A 15,816-nucleotide genomic window follows, 5' to 3' on the forward strand; every position below is an offset into this window, starting at 1 on the left:
CTCTGGGCCAAACAAGTGAGCATTGACACTAGGCCAGTATCGGCACAGGATAAACACTCTCTGGGGGACAATGACACCGCCATTCTCTCTATCTGATGAAGATCACCCACAACAAGATTATTGGTCCACATCTCCAGAAGATGGCAAGAACAATGAAAACAGGAGTAGGAAGAAAACATAACAAGGAAGTACTAGAACGTTAGATAAATAGGCCTGCTGCCATATAGTAGACTGCACTAGTATCCCAAAGCAACATTCCCAAAGCTCCTGTTCATGATAGCCCATAAAAGCCAGCATACAGCCACACCATACTGAATGAAATAGGGGAATGATATTTAGTCTGATAGTGTTTGTACAAATAGATGGACAGCAGGGCATGGCTGCCTAAGTGTGTTTATCCTCGTGAGGTGTGTGTGTGTGTGTGCGTGTGTGTGAGTCAGCTATGTGTCAGTGATAGGGAGGTTAGATAAGTCTTATCAGCTGAGGTAACATCAGTGCGGGACCACCAGTGGAGGAGCGGTAACGTGTATCGACAGAAACCTCACAGGCCTGGGGCGGAAATGTGAACACTGATGAACGGTGACAGAGAGGAGGGTACAGGGTGCTGGCTCTGTACTGGTTACTGCCCAGAGATAAATATTCTGCACAAGGAGTTGGTGTACCAGATTGCAGTGTTCTTGGAGACACAGATGGCCTTTTCAATCTCTTCAAACAAAATCATATAACTGGACAATCATCTAAATATTATAGTTTGTCTCTCTGCTTATGTTCTGATTGTAGATTTTGAACTGCAGCATTTACATGCTGAATTCACCTTCAACTTTCACCATAGCTGAGGGTATACTGCCCCCTTCTGGGGATGTTTGGTGTTGCTCTGTGTTTCACAAGTGGTACAATAAACAGACATACATATTTAGGCTAATAATAATATAATAATATGCCATTTAGCGACTTACAGTCATGCGTGCATACATTTTTGTGTATGGGTGGTCCCGGGGATCGAACCCACTACCTTGGCGTTACAAGCGCCGTGCTCTACCAGTTGAGCTACAGAGGACCACTTGGCATTGACATGACAGTTTGGAAGGTGAGGTTGAGCCTGAGGTAATGAGAGATAGACAGAGATTATCCTACATATCAGTCTGGTTTTTCAGAAAACCATTCAACAGAACTGAATAAAACAATGAGACAATGAGACAATAACACACTCATAGTCTTTGTACATAGAGTATATTAAATGATTATTTTACAAACATATTTACAGTGGTGAGAGACAATGAAATCATGACATTGATTGGAATAACTTTTGTTGAAGAGTTATGAAGCAGTGCTCAGTCGTGTGTCTGTTCATGTGTGAAATGGGCTTGATAGCAGTGTGCAAACATCGGAAATAATTCAGTCAGGATGCCCACTACATTTCAAATCAAATCAAATCAAATCAAATTTTATTGGTCACATGCGCCGAATACAACAGGTGCAGACATTACAGTGAAATGCTTACTTACAGCCCTTAACCAACAGTGCATTTATTTTTAACAAAAAAAGTAAAAATAAAACAACAACAAAAAAAGTGTTGAGAAAAAAGAACAGAAATAAAATAAAATAACAGTAGGGAGGCTATATATACAGGGGGGTACCGGTGAAGAGTCAATGTGCGGGGGCACCGGCTAGTTCAGATAGTTGAAGTAATATGTACATGTGGGTAGAGTCCTATAGAGGTCCTGGATGGCAGGAAGCTTTTTACACACAGATGCACACTCAGCTCTTGCAAAAGGCTGTCTCTCTCCAGCTCCAACAGGGAGATTTGAAGATTCTTCTCACTCACCTCCTGCTAAAATAAAACATTGGGAAAATTACCTCTTCTACCCACCCACCAACATGAAGCAAAATATCTGAAGTAGGTTGCTTTAGTGCTAGGCTGTGAAATAAACAAGCCAGCACACCCTGTAGCTCTCCAAGACCAGGGTTGGAGATCAAGGATAAAGACACTGAAGGTATTCTCTCTCACCTGTACCAGTACTGTGTTCTGCCACCGTAGCTCACTGTCTGATACCTCGACCCCGTCCCTCTTTGGAGACGAGGGACAGCTGGTTACGTTGGGCTCACTCATCAGTCTACCCAAAGATCCATTCACCCTCTGGATCTGAGACCTCAGGAGGCACGATGACGCCCCCTGTACAGAGTGATGATAAGTGATATGTTTAATATCAACAGAACTGTTTAACAACACTTGTTTGCTTGTAAAGCCATAGACATAGATATACAGAGTTTGGAAGCTCAGCTTGAGTTTCCAAGGCATCAAATTCCCATATTAAATTCTAGTTAGGCTGCTCATTTTATTGTTTGGTGCCAACATGGATAACAATTTGCCAAGCTCTGTATCTATATCTATCTGTGTAAAACAGTCTCCATCTCACTGTGGTAACTCACCTCTCCTCACCACACCTCTCCTCCCCACTCCTTTGCCCTAGCCCCAGCCCTGGTGCCCACGTTAGCCTGCCTGGCTCTGTTGTCCTCCAGTTTGTGTCGGTACCAGAGCCGGGCCTGCTCCAGAACCTGCAGCCCGGCCCACAGAGAGTCCTTCTCCCTTTCTAAGTCCTTCAGCCTCTTAATCTGAAACAACAAGAAGAGAGATTTATTATCATTTACTATCATAATCAAATCAAATCAAATCAAATCGTTTTGGTCACATGCGCCGAATACAACAGGTGCAGACATTACAGTGAAATGCTTACTTACAGCCCTTAACCAACAGTGCATTTATTTTTAACAAAAAAAGTAAAAATAAAACAACAACAAAAAAAAGTGTTGAGAAAAAAAAGAGCAGAAGTAAAATAAAATAACAGTAGGGAGGCTATATATACAGGGGGGTACCGTTGCAGAGTCAATGTGCGGGGGCACCGGCTAGTTGAGGTAGTTGAGGTAATATGTACATGTGGGTAGAGTTAAAGTGACTATGCATAAATAATTAACAGAGTAGCAGCAGCGTAAAAAGGATGGGGTGGGGGGGCAGTGCAAATAGTCCGGGCAGCCATGATTAGCTGTTCAGGAGTCTTATGGCTTGGGGGTAGAAGCTGTTGAGAAGTCTTTTGGACCTAGACTTGGCACTCCGGTACCGCTTGCCGTGCGGTAGCAGAGAGAACAGTCTATGACTAGGGTGGCTGGAGTCTTTGACAATTTTGAGGGCCTTCCTCTGACACCGCCTGGTATAGAGGTCCTGGATGGCAGGAAGCTTGGCCCCAGTGATGTACTGGGCCGTACGCACTACCCTCTGTAGTGCCTTGCGGTCGGAGGCCAAGCAGTTGCCATACCAGGCGGTGATGCAACCAGTCAGGATGCTCTCGATGGTGCAGCTGCAGAATTTTTTGAGGATCTGAGGACCCATGCCAAATCTTTTCAGTCTCCTGAGGGTGAATAGGCTTTGTCGTGCCCTCTTCACGACTGTCTTGGTGTGTTTGGACCATGATAGTTCGTTGGTGATGTGGACACCAAGGAACTTGAAGCTCTCAACCTGTTCCACTACAGCCCCGTCGATGAGAATGGGGGCGTGCTCAGTCCTCTTTTTTTTCCTGTAGTCCACAATCATCTCCTTTGTCTTGGTCACGTTGAGGGAGAGGTTGTTGTCCTGGCACCACACGGCCAGGTCTCTGACCTCCTCCCTATAGGCTGTCTCATCGTTGTCGGTGATCAGGCCTACCACTGTTGTGTCGTCGGCAAACTTAATGATGGTGTTGGAGTCGTGCCTGGCCATGCAGTCATGGGTGAACAGAGAGTACAGGAGGGGACTGAGCACGCACCCCTGAGGGGCCCCCGTGTTGAGGATCAGTGTGGCAGATGTGTTGTTACCTACCCTTACCACCTGGGGGCAGCCTGTCAGGAAGTCCAGGATCCAGTTGCAGAGGGAGGTGTTTAGTCCCAGGATCCTTAGCTTAGTGATGAGCTTAGAGGGCACTATGGTGTTGAATGCTGAGCTGTAGTCAATGAATAGCATTCTCACGTAGGTGTTCCTCTTGTCCAGGTGGGAAAGGGCAGTGTGGAGTGCAATAGAGATTGCATCATCTGTGGATCTGTTGGGGCGGTATGCAAATTGGAGTGGGTCTAGGGTTTCTGGGATAATGCTGTTAATCAAGGCAACATTCAAATTCAATTAGCTTTATTTTCCATATAGGAGATTTGTATTCGGTATAGCTACAAGTATGTTGTGTTGGATATGGAAATAGAGTGTAGATGAGTAACCTACTACGGTGTGACTGGAATACTATCTTTAGGTTTCTGCCAGGAAGCTGTGAGGAGATGGACTAAACATGTGGGAATGTGTCATCGGGGTGGCTGTTGCAATGGAGTCATGCTGCTCTGACGTAGAAGACAAAACATGGATCTGTATCCATGAAACTATAACTACCTCATGAAACAAGGAGTGAATTAAGTAGTTTTAAGCAATGACAAAATGTAACTGTGTGGGCTTATATGTGTAATGAAGCTCCAGATGGAAGCTGGGGGCTACTATGGCTGGTGTCACTCAACACCAACTCAATACAATAGCTTGTGTTTACAACGTTTGGAATTGATTACCTCATTGTAACTCCCTCTCTCATTTCATGTTGAACAGACAGTGAATATCTATAATCACAACTACAGTTTTCTACATAATCCTATGTAAAATAAGCCCATGTGAAATGCACACAACGGCTTCCTGTCTTGATCAACTGACTTTGGTAATATACGGAACATACTGTACAGTACTGTTACTAAGTCAGTCAGTCAGTCAGTCAGGCAGAGACACGTTGTGCACTCACGCGAGCATATTCTACCTATGAATCTGTCAAACTGAAGCCCTGATAAGTATCAACACACACATTCACACACATGCACATCAACACACACACACACACACACACACACACACACACACACACACACACACACCACACACACACACACACACACACACAGAGAGAGATCTAAACCACACACAGGTCTCACCCATAGGTAGAAGCGCAGGGCATCAAGGCTGTAGAGCAGGGGTATTCAACAAAATTTAAAAAAGGTCCAGTTAGAGAAAATGTTTTGAAGCAAAGGTCCAGAAGATCATAATGTCTAACAATTTAGTGGTATATATATTTAAGTAGCCTAGTAGTTCTGAATGTAATCAATAACTGACCGTCTAATCAAATTAATTCAGTACAATTCAAAAACTTGTTGACAATATTTATTATCACGAAACATAGAACTGAACATTAGGGTTGTCCTCGACTAAAGAAATTCTTAGTCGACTAACACTTATATGAGTTTGTCGACTAATCGATTAGTTGATTTAATCGACAGAGCTGTGCAAGACTAGAAAAGCGCAATATAAATGTAGTTAATTAACCATCTGTAAAACTGAGTTTCTCCGAAATTAATCCTGCAAAAGCACCACTTTAAATCTCGTGTTCACCAGAAATGTTCTCATAAGTTACTTGGAAATGAGTAATTAAGCATGAATAAGCATAAAAAATGACTTATCGACTAAAGAAATCTTAGTCGACTAAGACCAAAACGACCGATTAGTCGACTAATCGACTAAGAGGGGCAGCCCTACTGAACATATATGTATGACTGTAGATATGTACAATGTGCTCTCATTAATTAACTAAATAAAACTAGGGCTGCATGTCAAAATAAGAGAAAATAAATAAAATGTGAAAATTGTGCATTTTCAAAAAAAGTGCTTAACTTCAGAAAAATAATATAAAGGGAGGAAAAGTTTGAATTTCCCCTTTTCTGTTTCACATCTTGACTCAACAGTCTCAACCAATTTTACAAATAATAAATCTCAACAGATCTTAACAATTGAACAGTTTTAGAGTATCACTTTCTTCCCCTCATATCCCACTCCACCATGTTTTTGCTCAGTGAGAGAATTGAGCTTTAGCCTGTCTTGCCAGAATTTTAAACCTGGGCTTGAATGGAGTCAGGGCCATTCTCATACACATGTGAAGGTGCTCATTGGTGAGCCTGGAACGATATTTAGTTTTAATTATGTTCATTGTGGAGAAAGCTGCCTCGCAGTTGTATGTGGAGCCAAACATGGTCAAGATGTATAGGGCTACTTTCCTCAGACCCGGGAAAGCAGTCTCAGGGACCATTTGGAACCAGAAAGTGGAAGGGTCAGTTCTTACAAACTGCTCTTTCAGGGCCACATCTGCTTGGAGATCAACCAATTGCATCTGGAGAGACCCAGCATTTACCCATTTAAAGTGCTGTGTGACTTCCTTTGAGAACCCCCTGACATCTGTGATCAGAAATGGGTTCTGAATGAACATGGTGAGCTGCTCTCCAAAGCTGAAGCTGTCAAAACGGTTGCTGAAGTTTACAATCAGCTTATCAATAAAATCAACAAAAGAAGACAAATCTCTCTGTCCCTGAACCTGTTCCTGCACTGCTGGGAAGTGTACACAGTCTCCCTGCAGGTCTTCCTTGAACACTTCAAGTTTCCTCTGAAAGGAGCGAACAGCTGTCATCAGTTCACAAATTGAATTGTCCTTGCCCTGTAGCCTCAAATTCAGTTCATTCAGATGTGACGTGATGTCAACCAAAAAGGCCACATTATCCATCCATTTCTCATTTTCTAAAAAGAGAGAAAACTGTGTTGCCTTCTGACTGCTTAGCTCTGCCAAAAAAGATGCTAATTCCCTCCTGATGGACCAAAAGCGCTCTAGCACCCTGCCTTTGCTGAGCCATCTCACATTGTTGTGCAGCAAAAGATCATCAGCATTGGCATCAACTTCTCTGAGGAATTCCCTAAGCATGCGATGCTGGTAGGAAGAGGATGCCCTGAGAAAATTTATCATTTTCATCATTGTATTCATCACCTCAGCATGCTCATCTGACAGGGAGGCACAGAGGACAGATTGATGAATGATGCAATGGTAAGATAAAAGCTCAGGATTGCCCCCTTTCAGTCTTGCTACAGCTCCTTTTTCTTTCCCTATCATAGAAGGGGCTCCATCTGTGGTTATTGAAACCACTTGTTTTGGCTCTATTCCTCTTTTTGTTAACATCTCCTTAATGGCCAGGTAGATATCCTCTCCTCTTGTACTGGTCTGAAGGGGAGTGACACCTAACATGTCTTCACAGAATGTTTTCTGGGCTGTGTTGAAAAACCTGGCAAACACTAACAGCTGAGCATTGTCACATATGTCAGTGGACTCATCCACAGCTAAGCCTACACATGGTGCCTTATGCATGGCTTCATCTAGCTGGGTTAGCACATCCTGAGTTAATATTTCACTTTTCTTTGTGGCAGATGATGCTGACATGGGAATTTGCTTTATTTTATCACAAAGCTCATTTTTTTGTTTCCCCTCAAGTAGTGTTTCAGCTACTGCACTCATGCATTCTTTGACAACCCCTCCATCTGTAAATGGCTTTTTGTGTTTACCCAAAATCCAAGAAACTCTGAGGGAACACTCAAGAGCACGTTGTTGGGCAGTGCTCCCATTGGGAAGTATGAACAGAAATGAGTCTGTCCATTCTGGATTAAATGCTCTGTTTTCATTGTCCACTTTTCTTTTTTTGGAGAGTGCCATTTGTTCCTTATTTTCTCTAACTGTTACCCTTTTTCTGCCTCACTCGTCTGTTTCGCTCCCTTTCTCCGTCTCACTCATATTTTCGTCAACTTTCTCCGTCTCACTCGTATTTTCCTCAGCTTTCTCCGGCACACTCGTCTGTATCTCTCCCTTTCTCCGTCTCATTCGTCTGTTTCTCACTCGTCTGTTTCGTTCCCTTTCTCCGTCTCATTCGTCTGTTTTCGCTCCCTTTGTTTTCTACATATATCGCTATCTTTTTAATCCGACTTTCTTTTCCTTGGTAATTTGCCTCTAAAACTCTCATCTGTCTGCACTGTAGAGTCCCAATGTTTACCGCCAGGAATGCAAAGACTTCATTGGCTGAGTGGTATCACGTGGGATCGCTTAACTCACATGCAATTGGTCGGTGAGTTTCCTCATTCACAAAACGAGTACCGTAAAGACTACAAAAGCTGTGCATATTAAAATAGAAGCGCCCCGTCAGGTTTTAATTCATAATCTTTTGTTTTGGTCCGGGTCCGTATGGGACGGCTTCTGGGTCCGGATCCGGACCGCGGTCCGCCTGTTAGTGACCTATGCTGTAGAGGCTGCTCCGGAGAGGGATGATGACCATGGTGTAGGACCCAGGGGCCGGGCACTGAGGGTAGGCCATGGGAGAGCCCTACCTCTGCCAGACCAACAGCCCTCGTGCCCTACACAGCCCTAACACAGCCCTACACAGCCCTAGACTGTTCTACGCTGTCATACGTTGTCCTGCTCAATCCTGCACAGCAGTACAGACAGTGAGGGAACACAGCAGGCCTTGTCTGAATAGGACAGGAACAAATAGAGAGAGAATCTGAGAGAGAGGGTGTGAACAGGAGTGGAAAAGAGGCATGGGTAGTGAACTGTATATTGCCCCGGGGCAAGGTAATGAAAAATTCCACTTCATTGCCATAACTGGTTTATTGACAGATCCACTAGAGGGGACTGAACAAGGCAATGAAAAAAAAGAGGCAGCGACAGAAAACAGAAAACAGGAATTGGAAAAGTGAGGCTGGGGTATTTTTTGGCAGGGGGATGAGACAGATATGGAGATAGCAGCCTCTTCCCCTATACAACACACTACACCAAAAACATTCCATATTGAAACAGAGGAGTACAGACTGAATGGGTGCAGCCATGCTACGAGGAGTTATCCCTGGTTTCAGGCAAACAGTTTTGGGTTCGTTCTGTTCCAACATGTTATGGAATGTGACTTCACCTGAGCATAGAGATCACACAATGCAAAGTACCGTAAAAGGAGAGTACAGATGTGTACAGTATGCTTAGGTCATTGACTGCTGTCAAACAAGACTGACAAAAAGCTTTAGGCTTACATGATTCTACACTCTTAGAAAAAAGGGTGACAAAAGGGCTCTTTGGCTGTCCCCATAGAATAACCTTTTTTGGTTCCAGGTAGAACCATTTTGGGTTTCATGTAGAACCCTCTGTGGAAAGGGTTCTACATGGAATCCAAAACAGTTCTACTTGGAACCAACAAGTGTTCTTAAAACGGTTAACCTATGGGGACAGCCAAAGAACCCTTTTAGGTTCAAGATATCACTTTGTTTCTAAGAGTGTATACTAGTATACTGGTATAACTGGTTATGTTTTTAATGTGTCAATTTGTTTTTGAGAGCCTGGTAAGCCTGGTTTAAATATGTAGAACACAGTGTTCATATACAGTCTGAACAGAGCAAATTGACACGGCACACAACACGCTGTCTCTGCCATAGAGAAGAAAATCAATGATTACTATGGAGTTTTGCTGCAGATGCCCATGGCAAAATGTAACCCTGGTCAAAATGTGACCGTAGCACAGAGAGCAGTTAGGCCCCATTTCGTTTTTACAATGGTCAAGACAATGTAGCCTTCTGTAAAAGCACATCAATCTAAATCTCCTCTTAATGTCATTTAAATGATGAGTTGAGAGATTGACAGTTCCATAACTACAGCAAAGGCATGTGTAAATAGGCTAATTAGGAGGAGGAATGCTACAGCAAATATAACTATGTGTTCCCAATTTTCAGATGGGTGTGGCACAAAAAATCTGACTTGACGCCTGACAGCATCAGGTTCCTCCCTATACCATACATAGAGTCAATGGGCCCCACCCTACACCATACATAGAGTCAATGGGCCCCACCCTATACCATTCATAGAGTCAATAGGCCCCTCCCTTCCACTTGCTCATCAGATGACGGTGGAAAATGCTGTGAAGCATTGTATCCAGCAGATAGAGATAAAGCTACTTGTTGTAACAGTAGTGCCTGTTCACTGCTGGTAGTGGCTAGTTCACAGATCACATTTTCTAACGTTCTAAATAAGGTTGGGCCCTTTTCCAACCACTTGGGGGCAGTATAAGAGTAAAATTTAGTGCGGTCTGGTTCAGTTGGTTCAATGCCAATCTAAGATTTCTCAGGATAAAAAAAACTGTCAAAGGTATTGCAGCTACATCATGGGAGATTCCTAAATCTATATGACAGGATCTAAGTCAACTCAGGAGGACTTGTTCTGGAGATCTCGAGGACAGGGTCTTTAATATCTAACTCACATATCATAATGCTAAAACTAAAATCAACCAGAGTCAGTCTAGATAAAAATAACAAGGATTAAGCTGACACGTCATTGGGCTATGCCCTAAAATCGTAGAAATGTCAGGCTAAAGAGAACCCTTGACTTTGTGTCACGCTATGTGCTGTAGGACTCCAGCAAGATAAACAACATAACTCTGGTCTGCACCGTAGAAATCAAATCAAAGTTTAGCATACATAGATTTGCAGATGTTATCGCAGGTGCAGCGAAAAGCTTGTGTTTCTACCTCCAACAGTGTAGTAATACCAAGCTATACAAGACAATACGCACATAATCCAAAAATCTAAAATATCAGAACGAGCAATGTCAGAGTCCGTAATATACAGCATATATATATATATATATATATATATATATATATATATATATATATATATATATATATATATATATACCGTATAATGGTGTGTATAGACAGTATGGAGAGTATATGAATAGAAAAGGTGTGTATACCAGTAGTTACAGTATATAGGATAGTATATAGGATGAGCCTTGACTAGAATACAGTATATGCATATAAAGTGGGTAAAACAGCATGTGAACATTATTAAAATGACTCTATGTACATAGGGCAGGATAGAGTACCGGGTGGTAGCTGGCTAGTAACAGTGACTAAGGTTCAGGGCAGGGTACTGGGCGGAGGCCAGCTAGTGGTGACTGTTTTAACAGTCTGATGGCCTGGAGATAGAAGCTGTTTCTCAGTCTCTCTGTCCCAGCTTTGATGCACCTGTCCTGTCTCCGCCTTCTAGGTGGCAGCGGGGTGAACAAGCCGTGGCTCGGGTGGCTGAGGTCCTTGATGATCTTCTTGGCCTTCCTATGACACCGGGTGCTGTAGATGTCCTGGAGGGCAGGCAGTGTGCCCCCCGGTGATGCATTGGGCTGACCGCACCACCTTCTGGAGAGCCCTGCAGTTATGGATGGTGCAATTTCCGTAATAGGCAGTGATACAGCCTGTCAGGATGCTCTCAATGGTGCATCTGTAGAAATTTGTAATCAGGCCTACCACTGTTGTGTCGTCAGCAAACTTGATGATTGAGTTGGAGATGTGCGTTGCCACGCAGTCATGGGTGAACAAGGAGCACAGGAGGGGGCTGAGCATGCACCCCTGTGGGGTCCCCTTGTTGAGGATCAGCGTGGCGGAAGAGACCCCTAATTAAATCATAGCCTCAGGGCTTAAACAGTTCTCTCTTGCCCTAAAGCTAAGATAAAAACAAGAGTATGAAACTCAAGCTGTCTTGATGATGACTTACCCTTTGGCTTTGTAGGCTTTTTGTCTGGCTTTTCTACTTTACTTGTTACCAAACATTATTGTTACCAAACCCAAAAAGCTTTTAAACGTGCTGTTTGTTGACGAGTGCTTTGATGAATGCATTAGCACAATAACACACCACTACTCCCCAACTCCTCATCATAGTAGAGACTTCTGTCCACTACCTCTACTTAGTGATTTAGAATGGGCCCCTGCTTCCTGTATAGCTCTCTCAAACAAGCACATACAGTTTCCAAACATAAATACACACAATCAACCACAGAGGTATGCACAGACGTGCACACGAACATGCCATTGGTCAAACCCCCAAGGACCTATCTGATCTTGAATCCCCAGTCAGTCCTCCATTGTAATAGAGCTCACTCAGGGTCTCTTTAACAGAGGTATAATTGAAACATAATTCTGGAGCAGATAGCCAGACGTCTCCTACCCAGCCCTGCTCACTGCTAAAGGCCCATTGTTCCAGAGAGAAGGTCCGTGGAGTCCTACACAAACAACCCCATGTAATGACCTTGGCTACATCGCAGTGAAGCGAGCCATGAGACAGGAGGGGGGCAGTCTGGGAGGGGAAGAATCTCTCTCTTCTCTCTCTCTCTCTCTCTCTCTCTCTCTCTCTCTCTCTCTCTCTCTCTCTCTCTCTCTCTCTCCCTCTCTCTCTTTCAGTCAGGTTCATAGGATCAGACTCACTCCAGACCAGAGCAGTTTTAATGGAGCAGAGCCCACGTGGCCCAGCTACCATCAACACCCTTGCTCCCATAACAGTTGAGCGGACCCCAGCACAGGGTCTCTCTGCCCACCTCCCCAATGTTTCCCCTTACAGGAGACACTCAGTTATCTGGACGTCTCTATTATTTTAACCCAAGGGTGTCAAACTCATTCCATGGAGGGCCAAGTGTTTGCTGGTTTTTGGGTTTCCCTTTCAATTAAGACCTAGACAACCAGGTGAGGGGAGCTCTTTGCTAATTAGCGATCTTAATTAAGAAATTAAGTATACAGGAGGAGCGAAAACCTGCAGACACTCGGCCCTCCGTGGAATGAGTTTGACACATGCTTTAACCCATCAAGCCTCACCATCACTGTTGCCCAGCAGTTCAAGCAAACTCCATCCAGCTGGAGTAGAGTGTCCTTGCTTGTTGCACGCACAACCTCACTCACATGTGCTCACACGCTTACACATTTACACGCAGGCCTTATATAATGTGACCAGATGTAAACAGATGGGGTCCAGATGAAGATAAGGACAAAAACACACCACAGGAACCATAACAGCATTTCACCTTACCTCGAAAAGACCATAAACAGACATGCTATTCAAGGCTAGTATGCGTGAGAGCATTTGGGTCTGAAATGTACAAATTTAGCCCAAAACCAATATTTTGGCACATTACAGTGCCTTGCAAAAGTATTCATCCCCCTTGGAATTTTTCCTATTTTGTTGCATTACAACTTGTAATTTAAATTGATTTTTATTTGGATTTCATGTAATGGACATACACAAAATAGTCCAAATTGGTGAAGTGAAATGAAAAAAATTACTTGTTTCAAAAAATGCTAAAAAATTAATAACGGAAAAGTGGTGCGTACATATGTAATCACCCCCTTTGCTATGAAGCCCCTAAATAAGATCTGGTGCAACCAATTACCTTCAGAAGTCACATAATTAGTTAAATAAAGTCCACCTGTGTGCAATCTAAGTGTCACATGATCTCAGTATATATACACCTGTTCTGAAAGGCCCCAGAGTCTGCAACACCACTAAGCAAGGGGCACCACCAAGCAAGCGGCAGCATGAAGACCAAGGAGCTCTCCAAACAGGTCAGGGACAAAGTTGTGGAGAAGTACTGAACATCCCACGGAGCACCATTAAATCCATTATAAAAAATTTAAAGAATATGGCAACACAACAAACCTGCCAAGAGAGGGCCGCCCACCAAAACTCACGGACCAGGCAAGGAGGGCATTAATCAGAGAGGCAGTAAAGAGACCAAAGATAACCCTGAAGGAGCTGCAAAGCTCCACAGCAGAGATTGGAGTATCTGTCCATAGGACCACTTTAAGCCGTACACTCCACAGAGCTGGGCTTTACGGGAGAGTGGCCAGAAAAAAGCCATTGCTTAAAGTAAAAAATAAGCAAACATGGTTGGTGCTCGCCAAAAGGCATGTGGGAGACTCCCCAAACATATGGAAGAAGGTACTCTGGTCAGATGAGACTAAAATTGAGCTTTTTGGCCATCAAGGAAAATGTCTGGCGCAAACCCAACACCTCTCAACACCCCGAGAACACCATCCCCACAGTGAAGCATGGTGGTGGCATCATCATGCTGTGGGGATGTTTTTCATCGGCAGGGATTGGTAAACTGGTCAGAATTGAAGGAATGATGGATGGCGCTAAATACAGGGAAATTCTTGAGGGAAACCTGTTTCAGTCTTCCAGAGATTTGAAACTGGGACGGAGGTTCACCTTCCAGCAGGACAATGACCCTAAGCATACTGCTAAAGCAACATTTGAGTGGTTTAAGGGGAAACATTTAGATGTCTTGGAATGGCCTAGTCAAAGCCCAGATTATTATCCAATTGAGAATATGTGGTATGACTTAAAGATTGCTGTACACCAGCAGAACCCATTCAACTTGAAGGAGCTGGAGCAGTTTTACCTTGAAGAATGGGCAAAAATCCCAGTGGCTAGATGTGCCAAGCCTATAGAGACATATCCCAGCACCCCCAAAAACAGTCCTGCTAGCCCCCCCCCCCCCAAAACAGTCCTGCTAGCCCCTCAAAAACAAGCACCAGGCCTGGCCTCCCCAGGCATATTTAATATTAAACCAGTTCACCCTGAAATGTAAACTCCCCCAGTGCACCCCTGACAATATCCAGTGCTTCAATCTCTCCCTCTTCAACGTACCCCCCTACACCCCCACTGATCCCCACCACCGCCTTGCACTCATGACTCACCCCCCATGAAATTGAACCCAGTCCCCCTCTCCCCTCCTCACTCACCTGTAACTCCTACAGCTGGAGGCCTACTACCACAGGGAGAACAGCTCATAATAATGGCTGGAACGGAGCAAATGGAATGGCATCTAACACCTGGATACCATGTGTTTGATGAATTTGATACCATTCCACCTATACTGCCCCAGCTATTACCACGAACCCGCTCTCCCCAATTAAAGTGCCACTAACCTCCTGTGCTACTCCCCTAGTGGCACCTTCTTTCCCCTCCTTCACTCGGGCATGGGGAGGTTGGAGGTGTGGGGGGTCCGTCATGGTTCACTGCTTGTTATTGCCATACCATTACTGCTCTGCACAGCTTGGGTTGCAATGTATGCTACAGTGGGGAAAAAAGTATTTAGTCAGCCACCAATTGTGCAAGTTCTCCCACTTAAAAAGATGAGAGAGGCCTGTCATTTTCATCATAGGTACACGTCAACTATGACAAACATAATGAGAAAAAGAAATCCAGAAAATCACATTGTAGGATTTGTAATGAATTTATTTGCAAATTATGGTGGAAAATAAGTATTTGGTCAATAACAAAAGTTTCTCAATACTTTGTTATATACCCTTTGTTGGCAATGACACAGGTCAAACGTTTTCTGTAAGTCTTCACAAGGTTTTCACACACTGTTGCTGGTATTTTGGCCCATTCCTCCATGCAGATCTCCTCTAGAGCAGTGATGTTTTGTGGCTGTCGCTGGGCAACACAGAGTTTCAACTCCCTCCAAAGATTTTCTATGGGGTTGAGATCTGGAGACTGGCTAGGCCACTCCAGGACCTTGAAATGCTTCTTACGAAGCCACTCCTTCGTTGCCCAGGCGGTGTGTTTGGGATCATTGTCATGCTGAAAGACCCAGCCACGTTTCATCTTCAATGCCCTTGCTGATGGAAGGAGGTTTTCACTCAAAATATCACGATACATGGCCCCATTCATTCTTTCCTTTACACGGATCAGTCGTCCTGGTCCCTTTGCAGAAAACAGCCCCAAAGCATGATGTTTCTACCCCCATGCTTCACAGTAGGTATGGTGTTCTTTGGATGCAACTCAGCATTCTTTGTCCTCCAAACACGACGAGTTGAGTTTTTACCAAAAAGTTATATTTTGGTTTCATCTGACCATATGACATTCTCCCAATCCTCTTCTGGATCATCCAAATGCACTCTAGCAAACTTCAGACGGGCCTGGACATGTACTGGCTTAAGCAGGGGGACACGTCTGGCACTGCAGGATTTGAGTCCCTGGCGGCGTAGTGTGTTACTGATGGTAGGCTTTGTTACTTTGGTCCCAGCTCGCTGCAGGTCATTCACTAGGTCCCCCCGTGTGGTTCTGGGATTTTTGCTCACCGTTCGGGGTGAGATCTT

At 44.1% G+C, this 15,816-nt stretch overlaps 1 protein-coding gene across 1 annotated transcript; it reads right to left on the minus strand.

The window, feature by feature from the left end:
• Nucleotides 1-1,047: 1,047 nt before the first annotated feature.
• sapcd1 (suppressor APC domain containing 1) lies at nt 1,048-14,724 on the minus strand (the record flags this gene model as incomplete). Its single annotated transcript, XM_084174999.1, has 5 exons — nt 1,048-1,099; nt 1,749-1,828; nt 2,009-2,173; nt 2,446-2,613; nt 14,641-14,724. The coding sequence occupies 5 exons, from the start codon at nt 14,722-14,724 to the stop codon at nt 1,048-1,050; spliced, it is 549 nt and encodes a 182-aa protein (XP_084031125.1).
• Between the last annotated feature and the right edge of the window lie 1,092 nt (nt 14,725-15,816).

The sequence above is a fragment of the Coregonus lavaretus genome (assembly GCF_964263955.1).
Source record: "Coregonus lavaretus genome assembly, chromosome: 13".
NCBI lineage: Eukaryota > Metazoa > Chordata > Actinopteri > Salmoniformes > Salmonidae > Coregonus > Coregonus lavaretus.